Genomic DNA, 19,696 nt, shown 5'->3' with positions numbered 1-19,696 from the left:
AGAACCTAAGTTAACACGTAGTGGTATGTATATGATAATACTCACTCTGACGAGTTAGGAAAAATATTTTACAATGATAACCTCAATGCTAAATTTAGGCCTGGTGAAGTAAAAACGCGCGTAATTACATGTCTTGATCACCCCAAGAAAGCAAAGGTTGGTGGTTCACAATATACACGAAGGGCAGCAGTCCATTTTGTTCTGAACGATTGTGGTTAAGTTCATTCAGTCAAACGTTGATGTGGAGTAATTCACAATTTGTAGCGCACTCTAAGCACATATTATTGCTTGTGTGTGCCGTGGTGCTACTGAAGAAGCAAGAACTTGAGAAGACGAAGCATAGAAATGTTTGTCACTGTCTTCAAGCTAGAACTACCTGTTTTCTCCATAGCAATCACGTAGTTGAACAAGCTTACAAACATAGAAGGACATGCTAACAATTAACTTGACATTTGCAACAATCTGATTTTTCAACAGTAAATTGAAATGCACTGCAATAACAATTTAAACCTACAGAACTGTGACAAACAACGAAGAATACTCAACTTCTCAACGCAAAACCAACTCAGATACCAACAGTACAGTTGAGTGCAGGTAGAAAAGTTTAACTCCTGCAACCAACCTGACTATGATAGTACCTTGTCCGATATTGGGGAACCCGTACATGCCTAATACAAATACACATAACTAATCATCCAACAGTATCTCTCAAAATGCTTTACTTGTATCTAGTACAGCGAAAAAGAGTGAAACATGGCTTTTCAGTGCGAATTATTGTTGTGGTATAATAAAGCTGATTAATCTTTTTCACACGGCAATTGGCTGTAAAAACACCAAAAGCAAATATACTGATACAAACATCATTACTAAATGTGAGCTGCTGCTTCAATTAACCACATGAGAATCCATTTCCTGAGAATGGATATTCACTTTCACCACTTCCGGATACATCAACACATTCATCCAAAGCTATACAAACAATTACAACAAAATGTCATATACTGACGTAAATGGAACATTAGCTATACTCACTACAGAAGAACCCATTTCCAACATAATTATGATTACAAGTACAAGTGTAGCCTCTCGAGTTATTTCTTCTATTGCAGGTTGCATGTTCATGGCATCTGTGCATGTTAGTAACACATCTGTCAATCTCTAATAAAATATTGTGAAGATAATTTAATCTATTTTTCAAGTAATGACATGTAGCACTGTGTCCCTCACTGCAATGGGTTCCATTTCCTCTAAAAGCAGGAGCATTACATGTACACTGGAATCCACCAAATGTGTTGATGCAAGTGGCATTCGTATGACAATTGTGCAGTCCCAGAGCACACTCATCAATATCTACAAATGCAAAGATTGTCAGCATGAAAGATAAGCACTGTAAACAGAGATGGTCATACCAGTCTGACATATGACATTGTGACATTTGTTGCAGTTATCGATCTTCCATGTATAGTTACCATCATTTGATATAAACGGACAGAAATTTTCCGGATAATTTTGGTCATTCTGATTCCCCCAATTATTGAACAAATTGAAGTAATTGACATTAACCCATGGATTTTGAGTAAGTTGTCCAAGGAAAAAATTATGAGCATAGCTACGAGCCACAGATACTTTTGCTGTTCGACTGATGACCGAGCAGTGAGCTTTTGCCCGACGGAATGACAAACAAGTATCACTGGCTTTGTGACAGTAACCATTCAGTTCAACCCAACCATGGAGACAAATATCTAATACCAGTCAGTCATAACGCAGTCACCAAGACCATATGAGCCTCGATCTTCACAACTAAGTACCTTCAATTGCAAGCCATGAGACCTCAACACTATTCCTCCCAACTTCTGTTACACTACAAATTGTTTGAGTGACACAACAATAGAATCCAAACCGAGTCACATTCTACATATCATAAACATCATTTCTGAAATATTATGTAAATAACTATTAATTCTAATCTAAAGCTCACGTGCGTCCACGCTAGAATAGGCTGTTGACAAAAAGATCTACGATGAACATATAGCAGTGTGACAATAACTCTGGGTGGTTTCGAATATAGTTGAGAAAACCTCTGCCACTATTGCAACAATGATGTGCTAGGTTAGCAGACAATTCAAATGCATGGTGACAATGACACGTAGCACCTTGCATTTTGATCGAAGAGTAAAGTGTGAACTAAGCGGCCACATTACGACAGAGTTTGATTCTGAATTACTCTTTAGCCCTTCAAAGCCAGTCTTGATAGAAAATCGAATCCAGTTCTACAATATACACATACTTAATTACATACTGTTATACAAGGACATCAATCCACTGGATTAGCATACAACAGTTATGTTGGCATGAATGCCTGAGAACAACCGAAGTTCATTAACACAAAGAGAGAATGAATACAATGTCACCGACTCCACAAAGACAGCAACCGGTTCATAACTTCCAATGACTTTAGTTGCATCTATAGCAGCCAGAACAACTGGTTTTCTTATAGGTCTGAATTTCTGTAAATCATGTAAACAAGTGAGTTTACTAAGACAGCTGCAACTATCTTATAATTATTTCAATAATAAACGTATGTATACCGATGAAGACACACTCTGGCAAACAATGCCTACACCAAATGGACTCATTGTTATGCTGCCTGCTTGTGATCCTGTTGGAGCATCTTGATACAACAGCCAATCAACATGAAATCGATGACCATTGCTTTCTGGTCTCTGCCGTCTGACACACACCTCCAATTCTTTGTGAGTAACTCTTCTAGTCCACACAGCAGGTGCTACAGTTGCCTTTGGATCACTGACTGATAGTATAACTTTGGTGTCCTTATGAGGGTACAGCCGACTGTGTGGTACAGACACAACCTTACAATGTTCTCTGTTTGATGATGCCCTGAATTCAGTTTGACCATGTTCAATATAGTTAGTGTTACCTAGAGTAGAACACATTTAAGTAACAAACCAACACCAATAACAAATGAAATTGTGCAGCTGATCATTAATTAAACTGTGTAGTAATACCTTGACAACGTCCTTTGTAAAGCATGAATATATCTGAACTATTCACACAAACTTCTGTCTTCAGTGCACATTCTGTTATAAACGTTTGACCATTTGATGCACATACTGGTTGATCATCACTTTCACATACTCCACACAAACCATTGAACTTTCCTTGAAGAGTAACATCATCAACAGCAACAACAATAGACAGCTCTCCTAGTCGAAGATATTGGGCATACAGAGACATGATTTGTATTTGTTTTGAGATTGTGGTAACCCCAAATTTATCAATGGCCTAAGAAAACACTGAAGCTGTAGTCTTAATACTTCATAATCTGTTCCATCATTACTAACAGGACTAGAGAATGCTGAAGGTGTTTTGTATGGTGGACTAGAAGAAGACTCTGTGATAAGAAAATTAGTGTCAACTAGAGGCTTTCTGCTTCCATCTGGTCCTAGCAGTTCTGCGTAAAGATGTGTAGCAGATTGATGTTGCAACACCAAAGATAGAGTAGCCAATGAGTTTGTATTGTTCAAACTAATACCTGCATACCCACCATATCTGCACAATCCATCTGACATGAGACACTTCAATAGAGCAGTGAATTCTAAGAAAACCAATGTCAATAATACAACAGAAGTAAATGCTCCCATCAAATACATCATACCGGGAACAATTGAAGGACCATTACGAACTAGTTTACTTGTGATCTCTCCTCCTGGAAACTCATTTGACACCAGTGACACTGTAGCTTGGCGAGAATATATGCTAGGCACATGGCGTCCTTCTATTTCATGGTATCCAGATAGCTATTTTAGAAACTCAAACTTATATCTCTCTATATAAACATGAGCTTGTAAATGACCCATACTGTTTTTCCTGCAGTTAAACCACCAATAGTAAAAATGATTCCTTCAGGAGTTGATAGACGAAATGCAGTAGCACGCACACCAGTGGCATTAACTGAGTAAAACAAGGTTGTTCTATTCACAACAGCAATACGAGCTACAACAACTCCCGAGCGATTGACAGGCAACAGTATAGTCTCTAGAGCTACAACAGACAAACACAGTTAATATTCAATAACATTGAGCACTTCAAAAAAAGACATACAGATGTCACCGTCTTCTATTCCCGGTGGTATAGCAACTCCACAAGTCTTGAGATTACCCACTACATCAGAGACCTCAATATCTACTGATAGATGGCAGCAAGATGACATTGCAACTATATCCACGCTAGAAGTTGTTGCACTCTCAAATGCTGCATGAGAAAACTGCACATCTCTTTGACGACTCCTTACATTCTGCAGCCCAACACCAGTGTCCTGAATTCTTGCTGTCACCTCCCATGTACTCTCATTGCAGTAGTGAACTTGTACATCATCACAAGCTGTATTCGACAGTATGCTGCATGTTGGTGGTGTTTCATCATCCACTTCTGGAACAACAGCAATTTGCAAGACAGCATAGTTAAATGTTTTTCCGTCTTGAGATGAAGCAGTAACAGTAGCTGTGTTCACACTGCCAATTTTTGCTTCTTTTGGAGGTCCAAATGTCACAGTCACTTTAGCTGCCTGGTTTTGTTTCAATGTAACTGTTTTCGCCAATCGAGAACTGCCACGACGACGTCTGCCTCCAAACAAATCATCAACACCAACATCTAAAATTTCTACATCAAGACTTTCTAAAGTACCAAGATCATCATGAACTTCTATATCAAAGTCGCTTGTCTCTCCGCTGTTGTACAGCTCAAAGGTTGCATTAGTGAATTTACCAGGACTGACTACACTTTCAATGTTACCCTTAGGACTGAATGCAACTGTCTGAGCTTTCACTGTTGTTGTTGAGAATCTACTAAATTGATTGCCACATTTATCATAACCATGTAAACGAAAACGAAAATCTTGGCTGGGTGGAATGAAGGCAGCACCATATAAATGTGTGGAGTGAACTGGACCTTTCTCAAGGTCATTGCTGTCAATTACGTCCCCTTCAGTGTCAATTAAATCAACACCATCCACAGAGACAAGATCTTCCAACCCACGGATAGAATATATTACTTTGCTCAGAGTACCTAAAATACAGTTCATAGTTTTAAATAAATGTACCAAAACGTGTCTTACCAAATTTTATACCTGCTATAGGAAGACCACTGAGTGGAAAAGCACCACAGTGTCCTGGACGTCCATCAATGGTCACAAATTCGTGTGAGAAATCAATAGTGCTAGATGCCTTGACGCTAACTGAGTGATCACTACTACTAAATGATGTCTTGACCATCCAATTTCCTGTGGCTGGAGATGTGACAGTAATGACTAGAACATTTGGCAAGGAAACTCTCTCACCACTAACAACAACACCATCTGGACCTGTCACTTCTGCTTGAGGATTAGCTCCACTGAGAGAAATAACTAGCCCAGTCACTGTGCAATCGACGGAAATGTTGTAGGTCTTGCTGTTCGTATTACTTGATGCTGTCAAGAGTACTACCTGAGACTCATCAGATGATGATTGTGTTATGGTTGTTGCTTCAGCAACAGCATCCTTTGTAATACTTAAGAATTGTCCACCAGAACGAGATGCAATAGCAGAGAAAAGATCTGGCGCATCACCACATGGAGGGGAAGAACCAGTATAGAAAAAGTTCACCTGACTCTTGCGACTATCAATCAGACTGAATATGGTAGCCTTTAGGCCAGAATCTTTAGGACCAGCATCAGTGAACACATAGATTGGAGAGCCTGGAAGACAGTTAATTAGAGCCAGTTGTAATCCACTCATTGCTAGCTCAGGACAGTCACCACCACCACTAGCACGTAGATTGTCCAAATGATTCAGAAACTCATTTGACTCTTGAGTGACAATGGGAGGTCCAAATGCTACACAAGAAAGCAATTGAATAGACAGTACTCCTTGAGTTTGTTAGCTAGATACTATACCTGGAGTTTGATCATCATCATTGAATTGGACAAGAATGTAGTTGTATGGTTGGCTGCTGCTCTGAACAATCTGCTTTGCTCGATTGCGTACAGCAATAATGTCATCTCCCATGCTCCCAGACTGGTCAACAACAAAACACAGAGAAGACCCTTGCACAGTTGTGCCAAGAGAGAAAAATTGGAGAAATTTGTCATCACCAACAACAACACGGATAGACAAAAGAAAATTTTCTGTTGCCTTGATTGCAAGCTGGGCTGCCTTTTCATGAAGATCATAATGAGGAGATTTGATACAGTTTTTTGTACTCTTATTGATGCCACCAGTTGCTGAATGTGTCCTTGACCTGATAGCAAAATATACTTGCAAGATAAAAACAGAAAATTACTTAACTCGTGTTTGTAGTATAGTAAGGTGTGCATGCATAGTGTGGTCTAGCCATAGATTGTTGTGAGACGTCTGTACGTAAATAGAATACCATTGTCCGTGTCAGTACTCTTCTGTCTACGCTGTATCTCACAAGAACATAACAGTGTTCTTACTGATCAACTGGGTCACCATGACTGCATTTCCTGCTAGGTTTTTCTCTGTAGCCAGGTCCCACTCTCTCCTTTGGATAGAACAGATATCCACTAGTCAAACGGCTGTACCTTGCAGTGTTTCGATTGCAAGTATTGGAACATGCTAAAGTATCAGTAGCAGTCCTGCAATCATCACATGTTGCTTCACTCTTCCCTGACAAAAGGAACAAAAGTTTGCAAAAATTAACAAAATTACATAAACCTACTCAGACCAAACTACCTGCTACTGTTTTCAAAAAGTTTGCAGATCCAGGCATTCCTAGCTCTACTAAAGGTTCATCATGTCCTAGTTCTACATAATTTGAGTGAGCATAAAAGTCTTGGAGAGTAAACATATATCGACCAGCCAAGTCTCTTGCGGCAGACTCTGATCCTTGTTGGAGAGCACTGAACATTTGACGTCGAAGTTGCAGTAGATATCTATGACCCAATTCAAACTCTTCATCGTCAAAGTGTACTCTTGCTATGTTGGCAGCCTGATCCAATGTGGCATTCACTTCATAGAACAGATCCATTCTAGCTGCTGCTCTTTCCAAATCTATAATTGCTTGCTCAAATTTAGCACTAGATGCTTGAGATCCAAACACAGATCTCATCAGTGTTGTAGGGGTAAGATGGGGGAGTGATTGTACACTTCCTGTAGTTACTATAGGCATTGTTTCTTCATAAAACTTTGCTACAACATTGAGGCAGGCTCTTCGAACAATATCCTGGTGACTCCATGATCCATCCCTAAGAGGAGATCCACACTGCGCTGAATCAAACTTGTCAAATGAATCTGAAGGATTCAAGCCAGGTTCTTCAGTGACAGCAGACCCTGGAGGTGGAAACGAAAATACAGGATTTGGCATAAATGCATCAGACCACCAGAGATGAAAAACTATGGCAAGCGACAAAAGTTTAGCACATGCAGACATGTCTGGTCACTGCAGCTGCACTTGTACCGTTGTGACTAGAGAACTGTCAAAAGCAATTTTGTCATACACACTCCTCTAGTGTGACAGAAAAACCCATCCGATAGTATTTCATTAACATGTACAAATAATGAGAAGAGGCTAGAGAGTCATACCCAATTTTCACTAAACCAGCAGACAGTGATAATGACATCAGTCAAAAGAACCACCATAATACAGTGGACTTGTATCCACTTCATCATTGATAACAAGGTGATTCAACTTGATCACACACGTCAACAGCAACAGAACGTGCACAATCTCATTGAAGCACAAGGCATTCAATATTCAAGATATGGGCTAGGTGACAGTGATCCCTATGGGATCCTTACTTCCACATCGGACTCTGCATCTTTTGCCGGAAAAACAAAACAATGGCCTATTCGAAGAACCTAAGTTAACACGTAACAGTCTGTATGGGTGATAATATCGCCCTGCTTTGATTACAAGTTAGCAAAATCTAAATGTAGGTCAGGCAAAAGAAAATTTATAATAGACTATAAATGCAGGCACATTATTCTATCTACCAACAGCGAGCATGTTAATCAAGGGCATGCAGCTCTGCCTTTCATTGTAAGGCACTACACCTGCAGACTTCAGCAGAGGACACTGACTTTAGTAGTAGAATGTGTTAGAAGCCTCTAGACAAACAGGCACCTTTGTGGGTCTGTCTAGAACCAACAGTAGCTGCCAAAATGACTACAAACCTATCATATCCCAGTACGTACATTGTGTGTTCAATTTCATAACAAAAACACAACGTTATTACTCCATACTCAACTTTGATGTGCAAACATAAAATGTACACAAAAGCTCCTCGAGCACAAAGTCTCACAGAAACAGCAGCTCTGCATGAAACAAACTGGTTCGTGCATAGTCCATTCCATCATGTACCGACAATATATCATTATCTGCCAGTCTTCATCAACGATCAAACTACAATAGCTGACATTTCGGTCATCCTCTGAGATGCGAGCGTTTACGGACATTCAAGGAAACTACAATCGTCTGACGTCTACCAACAACACCACACCAATAACACTACAAACTCCACACATATCACACCCATATTGTACATACGTACATCTGACTACAGGCCAGATATCTCTCACTTGGCCACGCAGTAAAACAATGTACTTCGTTCGGTCTCCAACTGACTGACAAATGCATCTTCAGTACCTACTCAACTACGTACACACGAACCCCATACTACCAACATGATCATGAACATCAACGCATCATACAGGATCATGTACAACAGCAATAATGCAGATCCAACAACAAGAACAATATCACAATACCGTTGAAGGATGTGTGTTGATTTACTACTCTACTCGTACCTCTGTATTCAACAAGATGCTACCAATCAAGCAAAATACTATTGTCTTAAAACAGGTAACAACACAAGTACAAGTGCACCAGATACGCATAATGTCTAGAAACTTCAGAATGCACATCAAAGATTCCACACATCTCACCACTTCATGTTCCTGTGGAAGACAGTCAAGCCATGTCAAACCTTCAGTCCTAACCTGTCAAACGCAAGCATGCAGCGACAAGCGAGACCACTAAATCAAATAACAAACTGTTAAATCGAAGCACAAACCAAGGGAGCCGGATTTCACTGCTACACCTGCCAACAGCGACTGTTTACCTGCCCACACCCACATGACATACAAAAATGCACAATAACCCACCAGCAGCATCAATATGTAAGGCACCACCCACAAGCAACAAAATCAACAGATTAAAAATCAAACACACCTTACATTGCCCCGGGCGGGGGTGGTTGTGGTACCGGCATCATGCCAGGACGACCCTGTGGAAAGCCACGTGATTGAGCTAGCATCGGCGATTGCATTGCCATGTGCCGAGGCATATTGGGCTGCAGTGGCATTTGTTGTTGTGGCATCTGTGGTGTCGGTTGCAGTGGCCTCTGCTGTGGAGGTAGCTGTAGTCCCATTTGCTGCTGTGGCATCGGCTGCTGTGGCATTTGCTGTTGCACTATTTGTTGCTGCTGTGCCATTTGTTGCTGCTGCGCCATTTGCTGCTGTTGCATCTGTTGCTGTTGCATTTGCTGCTGTGGCATTTGTTGCTGCGGCATCGACTGCTGCAACATCGGCTGCATCGGCATTTGCTGTTGAGTCATTTGCTGTTGCTGCTGAGTCATTTGCTGTTGCTGCAATTGTTGTTGCATTTGCTGTTGCGCTGGCATCTGCTGTTGCTGCTGCGGCATCTGCTGCTGAGTTGTTTGTTGTGCACCTGGTTGAGACACAGCAGGCTGCTGAGCTTGTCCGGTTTGTTGTTGTGGCCATGTGTAGCCCATCTGTCTGTAGTACTCAGCCCACTGAGCAGTGTAATCAGGCTGACCTGCACACAGTTCATAATTACAGTAATCTACATATGCAGACAACCAGCAAAACTAAAGAAAAATGAAATATAGATGTTATAGTAATATACAATCAGCAGTTGCTAATAGGCTGCCCGTCCCTACTGGCAACTTTACTGGGCTGGCATAGTCCGTCGTCATCATGCAGTCAGTCGACGCGACTATGGCTGTTCATGGCTTTGGCATGGCTTGACAAAACTCTTGCCGGTGTCATTCGCCATAGAACTGATTGCAAAATCATGAAGTGAAACTAGCTCTTGCAATTGGCTAGTATCACTCTCTTGGTACAACACTCATGCTATCCAGCGGGCAAGGACAGGCCAAGACATGCTGGCATCAGTGTCATACTGCAGCAGCTGGTTGGATGATAGGATTGTTAATCTCCGCCCTTGGGTGATGATGCCACAGGTCACCATCTAGGAGTGGTCGATCACAGACCTTGTACAGATATTTTATTTCGTTCTGCAAGGATGCCCAGACTCACCCTCCACACCAGAAGAATCTGGTGGGGTTGTTGGTTTAGTCACCGACGGCTCGACCCATGCCACACGTTGTACCGGTTTTCACGGTTACTGATAGCAAACAAGCCAGCGTCTGACCTGACATTATAGCTGGCGTAGTCCAAACTACTACACATAGCACTAAACAAGTTACATAATAACCTGCCATTGGCATGCTCAACTTGTTGGGTATGATGGCATGATTGACAAAGACGGTTCATTGGGATGCTCGTTGCAGTAGATTACAAACAAACAGATACACAAATAATACAAACACAAACAAGTAACAATGATGATAAATGTTTCTAAGAATAAGAATTCACGACAGGCAAGTAAAGACACACTTGCACGTTGATCTCTAATTTCTACTCCAAACTGCAGTGTGAGCTACATGTACCTACAACATGCATACTCTGAAGGTCTACAAATTCCCGTTACAAAATGCTCTAGAAATATGCTTAAGTCTTATACAGTATCAGCACCTCGAGCGACCTCAACTACAGCACATTATCATATACATATCGTACCTTCCGCTGTTTGCTGCTGCTTATCTGAACTCTGATCTCCAGTGGCACCACTAGATGCTTGTGCCTGAGTAGCACCACCAGCCATTTGATTAAAATACTGTTGGTAGTAAGCGGACCATGCTGCCTGAGTAGCTGCAAAGACCCACAGAGAATGACACAATAGAAACATCATCGGCATTCTCTGACACTAACCATCCGTTGACTGTCCAGTTGTACCGCCGCTTGCCGCTGCTGCAGCTGCTGCAGCATATTGTGCATACCACATTTGATATGCAGTCATTTGATCTTGACTGTAGCCTCTACACAACAATCAAATTGTAAACATGACACAAGCTTAGTACAGCAATCACAACTGCAGACCCTGCAGCAGCAGTTGCCTGGTAGCCTTCTTGACCAGTCTATTGAGAACAAAACAACCAACAATCAGAATAAAAATGTCATAATCTGATAATTAGACTTGTCATGGTGTAAGTATCGTTGCATTAATGTATTTTTGTAAGTGTGAACTAGGCTACAATTGTTGTCAACTAATGAAACTCATTGATTCATCTATGTTGAGACAGTGATTTACTGTTGGACTCTGCACACTTCTCCGGTCACTTTTGTAGTCACCATATTATAAACCGTAATGAAACTAAGACAACACAAATGCTGCAGTGCATACTATCTGTCAACATGTACTACAGACAGGACATGTTGTTTTCATATGTCACTCTGTCTTTCACAAGTTGAAATACTACATAGAATGTAAAGCATAGTTACAAACAAGACACTTACTGTAGGTGGTGCGACTCCTTCAGGGTCTGTCTTTTCCTTGATGAGCTGTTTCGCTCGAGCTATCTGGTCATCAGTGCCTAGCATCACAACACGTCACAAACACAATAAACGTCAACATTGCTCCAATGTCTAAGACACACCTCGGACAATAAAGAACTTCTCAGTCTGGCCTAGCTCTTCGTTTCTATCAAGTTCAATGTGTGCTCCCGATTGTTGCTGTAAGAGACGAATAGTCTCCCCACCTGACAAACATAAATCAGAAGAAAAAACACAAAAACCACATTCGAAAACAAACCCTTTCCGATGACTACGCCAGTCCTCGTGTGAGGAACTCCAACTTTAACAGTCTGAACACCGGGTGGATTCCGACCAGATTTGTCTTGTGCCCGCTATACAAAGTCACCAATTAACAACACAGTAATGATCTCCAAAAACCAACACTCAACATACAGCGGCAATCATATCTTTGACCATACTTTCAGCATGTCTAGCTCCTGACTCTGGACCCGACAAGAGAGCAGTCCGAAAACCGCTACTGTTCTCTGATGCAACATTAACAATAATAATGCACGTTGTCCAACACAAATCGAAATGCGTACAGTACAACCTTCCGCAAACTGTATTTTAGTGTTAGTGTCCATCTGTATCCGTCGAATGTTCTCGCCCTGCTTTCCAATTATCATTCCAACCATGTCACTTGGTACAGGTACCTGCCAGCGCATGATCATTCAGTAACAGACTAAGCGGGTACAACCAAACAACAGCTTACGCTAATCGTAACTTGCCCATGGCCACCCTACATAAAAGTTAGTATGAGTACATGACACTCAAAGACATTTCAGTAACAACATGAACAAGTGACTATCTTTACTATTCAAAATACGATATACAAAACTACTAACTCACATCAACCGAGTCAAGAACGTCTTCCACCATTTTCTTTGCCCTCTGAATAACAAACAGATGCTAAGAAACCTACTTGAAAATAACAAGAGTGAGTTGACTTACTGCAACAGACTCTGATGAGCCCATTATCCGAAGAGGCTTTGGTGAAGCTCCTACCGAGTGAGAGTCCTGGATTATTACAATCTTACAACCAAGGGCGTCCTGCATTCTCTTGATTGTCTCTCCTCCTTTACCTACATACAACAAATATGTGAATCAACTCAGTCACTTACCACAAAGAACAAAAACAAAAACGAGAGTTAAGCTAACATTGAATGTGAAACACTTCAAATCTCAAAACATTAAACGACAACATAGACAATACATCTAAAATAGAACAGACCACTTACCAATCACCATTCCAACTTTAGGGCCAGGAATCATGATTTCTTCTGTGCACACTTCATTTTGTCCCTACCAGCAGACAACCACGAATCAGACAAAGAAAAAAAAAACGCCAAACTGTCTTACCACTACTCCACCTTCCTTCTCTTTTACAATGTCATGTATTAATGCCTCTGCTTTACTAAAACACGACGCAAGCAATCGTCTATCATCTACTGAACACACAACCTTAGTACACACTTACTTCACTGATTCGGGTGTTCCTGTTATTGTTATTTGTCTGTCGTGTGGTGTAGGTATTCCATCTGAGCGACACACAGCAACTCAGTCTTGCTGCAATTTGTTTATTCAGAGACACTGACTACTACGTATTAACTAACCAGATGCTACTTGAATGTTCGCCATTGATTCTGCTTGTAACCGTGAAATTACGTCTCCTCCTCTTCCAATCACTAAATAGAAAGCAGTCAGTTAAACAAACAATGTGACAACCAACGATAATTAAGAAATTGTCCGACAGCAGCCTCAGAGATCTTGGTGGTTGTGTCATCACCCTCTCGGTCAAGAGTAGCAAATACTGAAACATCACTGGCCATAACGTCAACTATTTAAATAATTTATGCATTATATATATATATATATATATATATATATATATATATATATATATATTATACGTATATATAATATGCTACACCAAGGCATACATAGAGTGACAAATTTGTCTATAACTACTTGATATTAATTAGTATTCCTGAACATGATCATTTCAAGTACACAAGAGAACAGGAAAACAATGAAATGATCTTAATACCACAGCAGCTCAGTGTCATACTTTTACAGGACAAACATTCACTTACCAAGTCCAACACACTTGTTCGGTATTAAGATGTCGTTTGTCACAACTCCACCCATGCCGTACTGTTGCCTACTACCACATTAGATTGATTAGAAAGGCTAATGAACTGTTAGACACTGACAGATAAAGAAACAAGCACTTACACAAACAGAGACAAACAGACAGACAGACAGATAGACAGGCAGGCAGACAACCAAGCAAGCGTGTGACCATATATGGTAACACAACAAAACACACCTCTGAGCAACAAATGCTGCTGCCTTTGCCCGTGCCTCAGCAATGGCTCTTTGTGGATCTATCCTACCTCCTACTGCCATGACAACAATTCCAACACCTACATATATTGCTGCAACAGGAGACCATCCGAAATCACTCACCACTAGAACTGGCATAGTACTTTGACGGAGGTGAATCTGCAAAACGTAAAATTTTACGAGTGGAAGACACACACACACACACACACACACACACACGCGCGCGCGCGCGCGCGCGCACGCACGCACCGCCTCCATCATTGTATTGTACATGTTTATGTTTCATAAAAGCAACAGAGTTGTATATACTAAGTTGCTCAATAACTATTCACATTAACTCAATAATTTAATTAGAGTTCTATGCTTCAATAATAAACATAAAATGTGCAAATGTGTATTAAAGTAATGGACACAATTTATACGAATTTCCAGTTAGAACATTCAGCATGACTGTGTAACGCGCATGCGTTACCTGGAGGTTCGTCAAGATGTCTCTTTCTTGAATTTTCTACACAACACACTATGTGTATGTACGATTAAAAGTACTGCTGTGCATTTCACCTGCCGTTTCTGCCATTGACTTTGCAATCTAGATAGATGAACAAAGACAACACAAATTTGTGCCATCCAACCCTAAAACAAGTCTAAAAACTTCACTTCTCTGGCTTTTCGCAGCGCTTCGGCAAACGACTGTCCTTGCATATTGCCACCTGGAGGAGGAACAGCACCGTACTGTCTGTCGTCCATGCTTGGTTCGAGCATGCGTAAATGGTCAGTAGACGAACAAGAACGAGCATGCGTAGACATCTGTCGAGAGCGGCACGTCAGATTATGTTCGTAGGTTTTTAATTAACCAGTTTATAACCTAAATACATTTTGTTCATCACTGAGTTTGGAGTTAGACTGATTGTTTCAGAACTGTGCAGATCGCTCTTGTGAGTTTAGTTGTTTGCTCAATCAATTCATCTTCTTGCAAACAGCTGAACGAGAGCCTCAAGCAATTAGTAAATGCACCACCGCGGCAACTAAATCTAGAAAAAAAATATTAATACAATAAATCATCAAACTAAAACCAGCACGGATGAGTAAGAATTAAAACCAATATGTGTCCAGCATTTACTACAACGCCATACTCCTTGTCACAGAGTTGAACAACATCTACCAACGTAACACATATTCATGCAAGTCACATTGTAGTTCAAACAGAATTTAATTAAACATTAAAACCTTCTGCACAAACATGTTTTGGCATTGTTATCCATACGAAATATCCACCCTAAGCATCATACATGCATTTACAGACACGAGTGCATTCATTTTAATTTCATTGCTTTTTCTCTACATGCCAAACCTTGGGTTTTGTAAACTTCACTGATGGTGGAAGTGACTTCTCAAGTACTTGACACATTGCAGACATGTTTCTCTATAATAGAAAAATAGACAAATAGCAAGTAACATTTAGTGCTCTTAAAGCTTCTAAATGAGAATCACTTTATAAAATGCTCTCGCTTCAGTCAGAAGCTGATGCTGTAAGCCGAGTCCTATAGCTCTTTCCAGAATTCCTGACATACAATGATTCGGGGATCCGCTTGAAGAGAGACTGCACTGTGTGTACACATGCACATTTAAAAATAGATTTTAACAATAACATACTTGCACACACCAAATCACAACATACATAACAACACTGCTTGTACACATGCAATTAAACTTCAAGCAAAAACAAACTTAAATTATTACTACGTTGACAGCAAGCTGACCAAGTCTTGAGATAGCTGAGAACACATTGAGGGCCTTCCAACCATCCAACACGAATTCCTGGACCAAATATTTTTGAAAAAGTACCAACAGAAACAACATTTCCCTGGTAGTCCGGATCATCTCTGCAATTCATGTAGCACACAAACGTCACGTACAGTAATTCTGAAGGAGGTCATGTACCAATTAACCCTACTTTTTGTCATATGAAAACAAACGTGGATACTTCTCATCTGTGTAACTCAATAAATTGTAAACATCATCGCAAACAACTAAGAGGTCATTTTTCCTGGCAATATCAATTACTTCACGGCAACGTTCTAAAAGTGCACCCATGCATAGTCAACAGTAAAACAGTTAATTAATTAATTAGTTTCTGTTATTTACTAACCATGAGACAAGCAAATTCCAGTTGGGTTGTGAAAAATTGGTATAAGATATAGCATTGCTCTAAACGATTGCAATGAGGAAGCAGGTTTTCTTGGAACAGTTGATAGAGTCTTTTCAACAACCTTTTTGAGATCTTCAGTTAAAATGCCACATTTATCCATAGATACTACACAAACACAGTGCTATGCTACATTCTTAATTATAGCAAAATCGAAATACACATACCAGGAATAACTTGCAATTTGAGCTCATCTCCTAGAATAGTTGCAACTCGATGGTATGATGCCTCTTCCATAAAAACCATGTCACCCGAGTGGAAGAACAGTGTAGCAAGCAAGTACAGTCCATATGTGGCTCCACATGTTATGAACAAGTCATTGCGATTAAAAATATAGTACGAATGACTATAATAAAAATATACTGAAAATATATTGCAATGACATTTGTCCACAAATGTTAGAAAAGATAATTAGAAGAGAAAAAATAAAGAAGGCAGAAGATAAAAAAGACATGTACAAAAAGGAAAGGATAAAGAAAGAAATCAATTAATTAATTAAGCACTACTGTATCTTGTACAGCAAACACCTAATTCTATAATTTATATGCACGTTAATAGAGAGTAGGCTAGTGTGTGTATTCTGTAAAGACTGTTAACAATAATAATTACAAATAACTTTCATTCAGGCTAAAAGTCACTTTGAACCTGTCCACGTGCACATCGTCTTGGTATTCTTTGCTGAGGTACGCAGCCAGCACTTCACGAAAAGTTGAAAGACCCTCAACTGGGCCATACTCAAGTAGTGATACACCATCGGACTCAGTTTTCATCTTAATTTAAAAATACCGAGGTAACACATATAGATACATGATCTAAAGTTGTACGTAGCTAACCAATGCATCAGAAGCTGCTTGTGTAAGGTAAGATGCCGCTTTAGACAGTAGCACGGATGCTGGCCATCCTGCAGAAAGCGTAGGTGCAGAAAACATTCTCGTTTGTGTCTGCTACCACGTGATAATGATGACTATTATCACATATTCACGTGATTTGATGTGTTGGTGTCTACTGTACACGTACTGCTGTAGTGAAAGTCAAAGACACTGAAATGGCACGAGAAGCTACTTACTATAGTATACAGTGTGCTGATTCAACTATATTATAACCCAAGATTAATTAATTAAACTTATTATTAGTGCCGAAAACCCAAATATCATCAGATACATAAAATTCAACTACTCCAGCTCTCACAATATCACAAAATTCCTTGCTAGTCCATAATTTGATGAAGTTCATTTGAATTTCATCTTTCTTCAACTGCACAAAACGTCAACAAGATGAGATGGCTTCAAAATTGCATTAATTGCAGTAGCGAGTCTTCTTGTATGGTTTACGAGCTCATCTTCTGGCATGTTGCTGAAAGAGATTCGTAGGCAGTTTCCAAACGCTCCACGACAACTAAACCTACAATATAAGTACATACTGTTATTTTTTTCAATCACACTGAATTTGACACATATGCAAGTTACATATTAATTAATTAATTAATTAACACAAGCTTTTTAACTTACTGAATGCAAACATAATGCCTCCGAGGGCGTGTTTCCACTAGTGCCTAGACCGGTTTAACAAGTGGTTTAAGCTAAACTGGTTTAAGAATTGACCTGTTTCCACCTGCACTAAACCAGTTATATGTTAAACCTAAACCTATTTCTTAAACCTACTTCGAAGTAGGTTTAGCAAAGTGGTTTAAGTTTAACTGTCACGTGACAGTAGCGCGCTTGTTTAGATGGCTTCTGACAATGTCGTTTTGATGATCTTGACTATTTTGCTGGGATAGGATTGCCTTAAAAGATGTAAGGGTCGTTAACAAGGGGAGAGAAATCAGTAGCTACAGAGAGAGACAAGACGGTGTCTTTGGTCATCGTCATGCAAATTCCTACTAGCAGATGCTGAATCAGTGAAAACCAACAGTTGCTCTGACTCGGTGACAAAGCAGCCCAATACTTCAAAATAAGGCGTTCCTAGACGGTTTGTTTTGCACATCCCGGATGTGCAAGTTCCTAGTGGAAACAGCGCTTTCTTGAAGTGGTTTAGTTCTTAAACCCATTTAAGCTAAACTAGTTTAAGGTGCAGCTAGTGGAAACACGGCCCGAGAGTATCAAACGCAAGCAAGTTTGCGGTTACTCTCGTTCTGAATCTTAGATGCTATGACACAAGTGGCACCAACAAAATTCTCCTACAATTCTCGACGCTGTCCAAGGCATCAGCTATACTATCCGCTTGCAAGAGTCAACACAAGAGATTAGTTGCCTACATTTAGTGTGAAGTTAGAAATTGTATAGTTCAAGCATGTTACAGCAAGTCCTTTCCTACAGTGGCCACTCAAACGTCTTTTGAAAAATGTCTACGTGCAATGGCCACTCAAATGTCTTTCGAAAATGTCTACGTGTAACAATTATTTCAAGTAACTTATGCAGCTGTACACACAAATGCAAAAAAACAAACATACGCAATTAAAATTCATAAAAATACTTACCTACGACCAGGTTTGAATGTAACTCCATATTCATTTTTGCAAACTTCAAGAAGCTCTATTGAAATCAAATATACTAATATACAAAATACAGTAGAGACACTTGGATTTCATATCTCATACCTTCAGCAGTAACATATTCAGGCAACGTAATCCACACAAAATACCCTCCCTAAAAATACAACAAAGTCATATGACAAACAGTACGTAACACCCTTCCCAATTTCACTTTGTCTATTTCAATTAAGTCCCTGAGGCTTTGTAAAATGCACAGAAGGTGGAAGAAGTTCTTTGAGCAATTGAGTCATTGCAGAGGCATTTTTCTATAACAAGAACAACGAAATACAAAATGGCATATTTGTGCACATGTGAGTACAGTACAATAGCTACCTTGTAAAATGCTCGCGCTTCAGTCAGACATTGATCCTGCAAACCAAGTTTTATAGCTTGTTCCATAACACCAGACATACAGTGGCTTGCCAAAACACCAGATATTCCACTTAATTAACAAACATTTATTAGTATAACATGTCAGCTCTACACATAGCCTAACCAACCATGTCTTAAGGTGACTGATCACACGAGGAGGGCCTTCAATCCAGCCAACACGAGGTCCAGGGCCAAAGATTTTCGAGAAAGAGCCATTAGACACGATATTTCCCTTGTAATGTATGTCATCCCTACAATCCATAGCACCAGCATCACACAATACTAGATATCATAAGAAATACTTTCTGTCATATGAAAATAGACGAGGAAAGCGTCCGTCTGAGAAATACAATAAATTGTAGACATCATCACAAACAACCAAAAGATCATGTTTCCTAGCAATGTTGACAACTGCAGTACATCGATCTTTAAAGTGCAAACACACTAGTCAATGATTAGAATAAAGCCACACGACAGCCACCTCACCCTTTGGTAGACACGCTCCAGTTG

General features: G+C 40.0%; 3 protein-coding genes, 1 long non-coding RNA gene and 1 other non-coding gene across 9 annotated transcripts; all 5 read right to left on the bottom strand.

Moving 5' to 3' along the window:
- Positions 1–463: 463 nt before the first annotated feature.
- LOC134190806 (uncharacterized) lies at positions 464–7,591 on the bottom strand. The gene is made up of 20 exons (XM_062659322.1): positions 6,750–7,591; positions 6,491–6,683; positions 5,951–6,294; positions 5,147–5,890; positions 4,123–5,085; positions 3,881–4,062; positions 3,677–3,818; positions 3,363–3,616; positions 3,027–3,303; positions 2,589–2,938; positions 2,337–2,507; positions 2,154–2,270; positions 1,979–2,086; positions 1,809–1,911; positions 1,410–1,742; positions 1,228–1,350; positions 1,033–1,158; positions 895–969; positions 723–822; positions 464–668 (listed from the first exon to the last, which is right to left on the bottom strand). Exons 1-20 carry the CDS (start codon positions 7,444–7,446, stop codon positions 605–607), a joined length of 5,466 nt encoding a protein of 1,821 aa, XP_062515306.1. The 5' UTR covers positions 7,447–7,591; the 3' UTR covers positions 464–604.
- Positions 7,592–7,945: 354 nt separating this feature from the next.
- LOC134190841 (far upstream element-binding protein 3-like) lies at positions 7,946–14,841 on the bottom strand. Of its 4 annotated transcripts, XR_009971684.1 has the most exons (24): positions 14,736–14,841; positions 14,640–14,667; positions 14,551–14,586; positions 14,202–14,237; positions 14,062–14,134; positions 13,826–13,896; positions 13,346–13,417; positions 13,210–13,270; positions 13,092–13,146; positions 12,971–13,034; positions 12,684–12,814; positions 12,582–12,623; positions 12,445–12,471; positions 12,283–12,385; positions 12,126–12,217; positions 11,971–12,064; positions 11,816–11,917; positions 11,676–11,752; positions 11,259–11,296; positions 11,091–11,197; positions 10,899–11,030; positions 8,961–9,852; positions 8,567–8,841; positions 7,946–8,497 (listed from the first exon to the last, which is right to left on the bottom strand). XR_009971684.1 is itself a non-coding variant. In XM_062659364.1 (23 exons), the coding sequence occupies exons 1-23, from the start codon at positions 14,838–14,840 to the stop codon at positions 8,957–8,959; spliced, it is 2,163 nt and encodes a 720-aa protein (XP_062515348.1). In that variant the 5' UTR covers position 14,841; the 3' UTR covers positions 8,817–8,956. The 4 variants fall into 4 exon arrangements, 3 of the variants coding, with proteins under 3 accessions (XP_062515348.1, XP_062515349.1, XP_062515350.1); XM_062659364.1 differs by lacking the exon at positions 7,946–8,497 and having other exon boundaries at positions 8,817–8,972; positions 9,252–9,852; XM_062659365.1 differs by lacking the exon at positions 7,946–8,497 and having other exon boundaries at positions 8,817–8,972; positions 9,252–9,852; positions 13,826–13,893.
- On the bottom strand, positions 13,487–13,559 carry LOC134191693 (small nucleolar RNA SNORD24). Its single transcript, XR_009971845.1, has one exon. It is a non-coding gene; the product is annotated as a small nucleolar RNA SNORD24 (small nucleolar RNA).
- Positions 14,842–14,916: 75 nt separating the features above from the next.
- On the bottom strand, positions 14,917–17,219 carry LOC134190803 (uncharacterized). The gene is made up of 10 exons (XM_062659319.1): positions 17,118–17,219; positions 16,930–17,054; positions 16,452–16,630; positions 16,228–16,392; positions 16,033–16,156; positions 15,790–15,961; positions 15,570–15,710; positions 15,430–15,501; positions 15,306–15,354; positions 14,917–15,236 (listed from the first exon to the last, which is right to left on the bottom strand). Exons 1-10 carry the CDS (start codon positions 17,211–17,213, stop codon positions 15,145–15,147), a joined length of 1,215 nt encoding a protein of 404 aa, XP_062515303.1. The 5' UTR covers positions 17,214–17,219; the 3' UTR covers positions 14,917–15,144.
- Positions 17,220–17,357: 138 nt separating this feature from the next.
- Positions 17,358–19,696, bottom strand: LOC134191283 (uncharacterized). 2 transcript variants are annotated; one of them, XR_009971756.1, is made up of 8 exons: positions 19,673–19,696; positions 19,489–19,612; positions 19,315–19,437; positions 19,148–19,256; positions 18,987–19,080; positions 18,881–18,929; positions 18,761–18,815; positions 17,358–17,685 (listed from the first exon to the last, which is right to left on the bottom strand). It is a non-coding gene; the product is annotated as an uncharacterized LOC134191283 (long non-coding RNA). The 2 variants fall into 2 exon arrangements; XR_009971755.1 differs by having other exon boundaries at positions 19,315–19,612.

The sequence above is a fragment of the Corticium candelabrum genome, chromosome 15 (genome assembly GCF_963422355.1).
Source record: "Corticium candelabrum chromosome 15, ooCorCand1.1, whole genome shotgun sequence".
Lineage (NCBI taxonomy): Eukaryota > Metazoa > Porifera > Homoscleromorpha > Homosclerophorida > Plakinidae > Corticium > Corticium candelabrum.
This window is presented reverse-complemented; position numbering and strand designations above follow the sequence as displayed.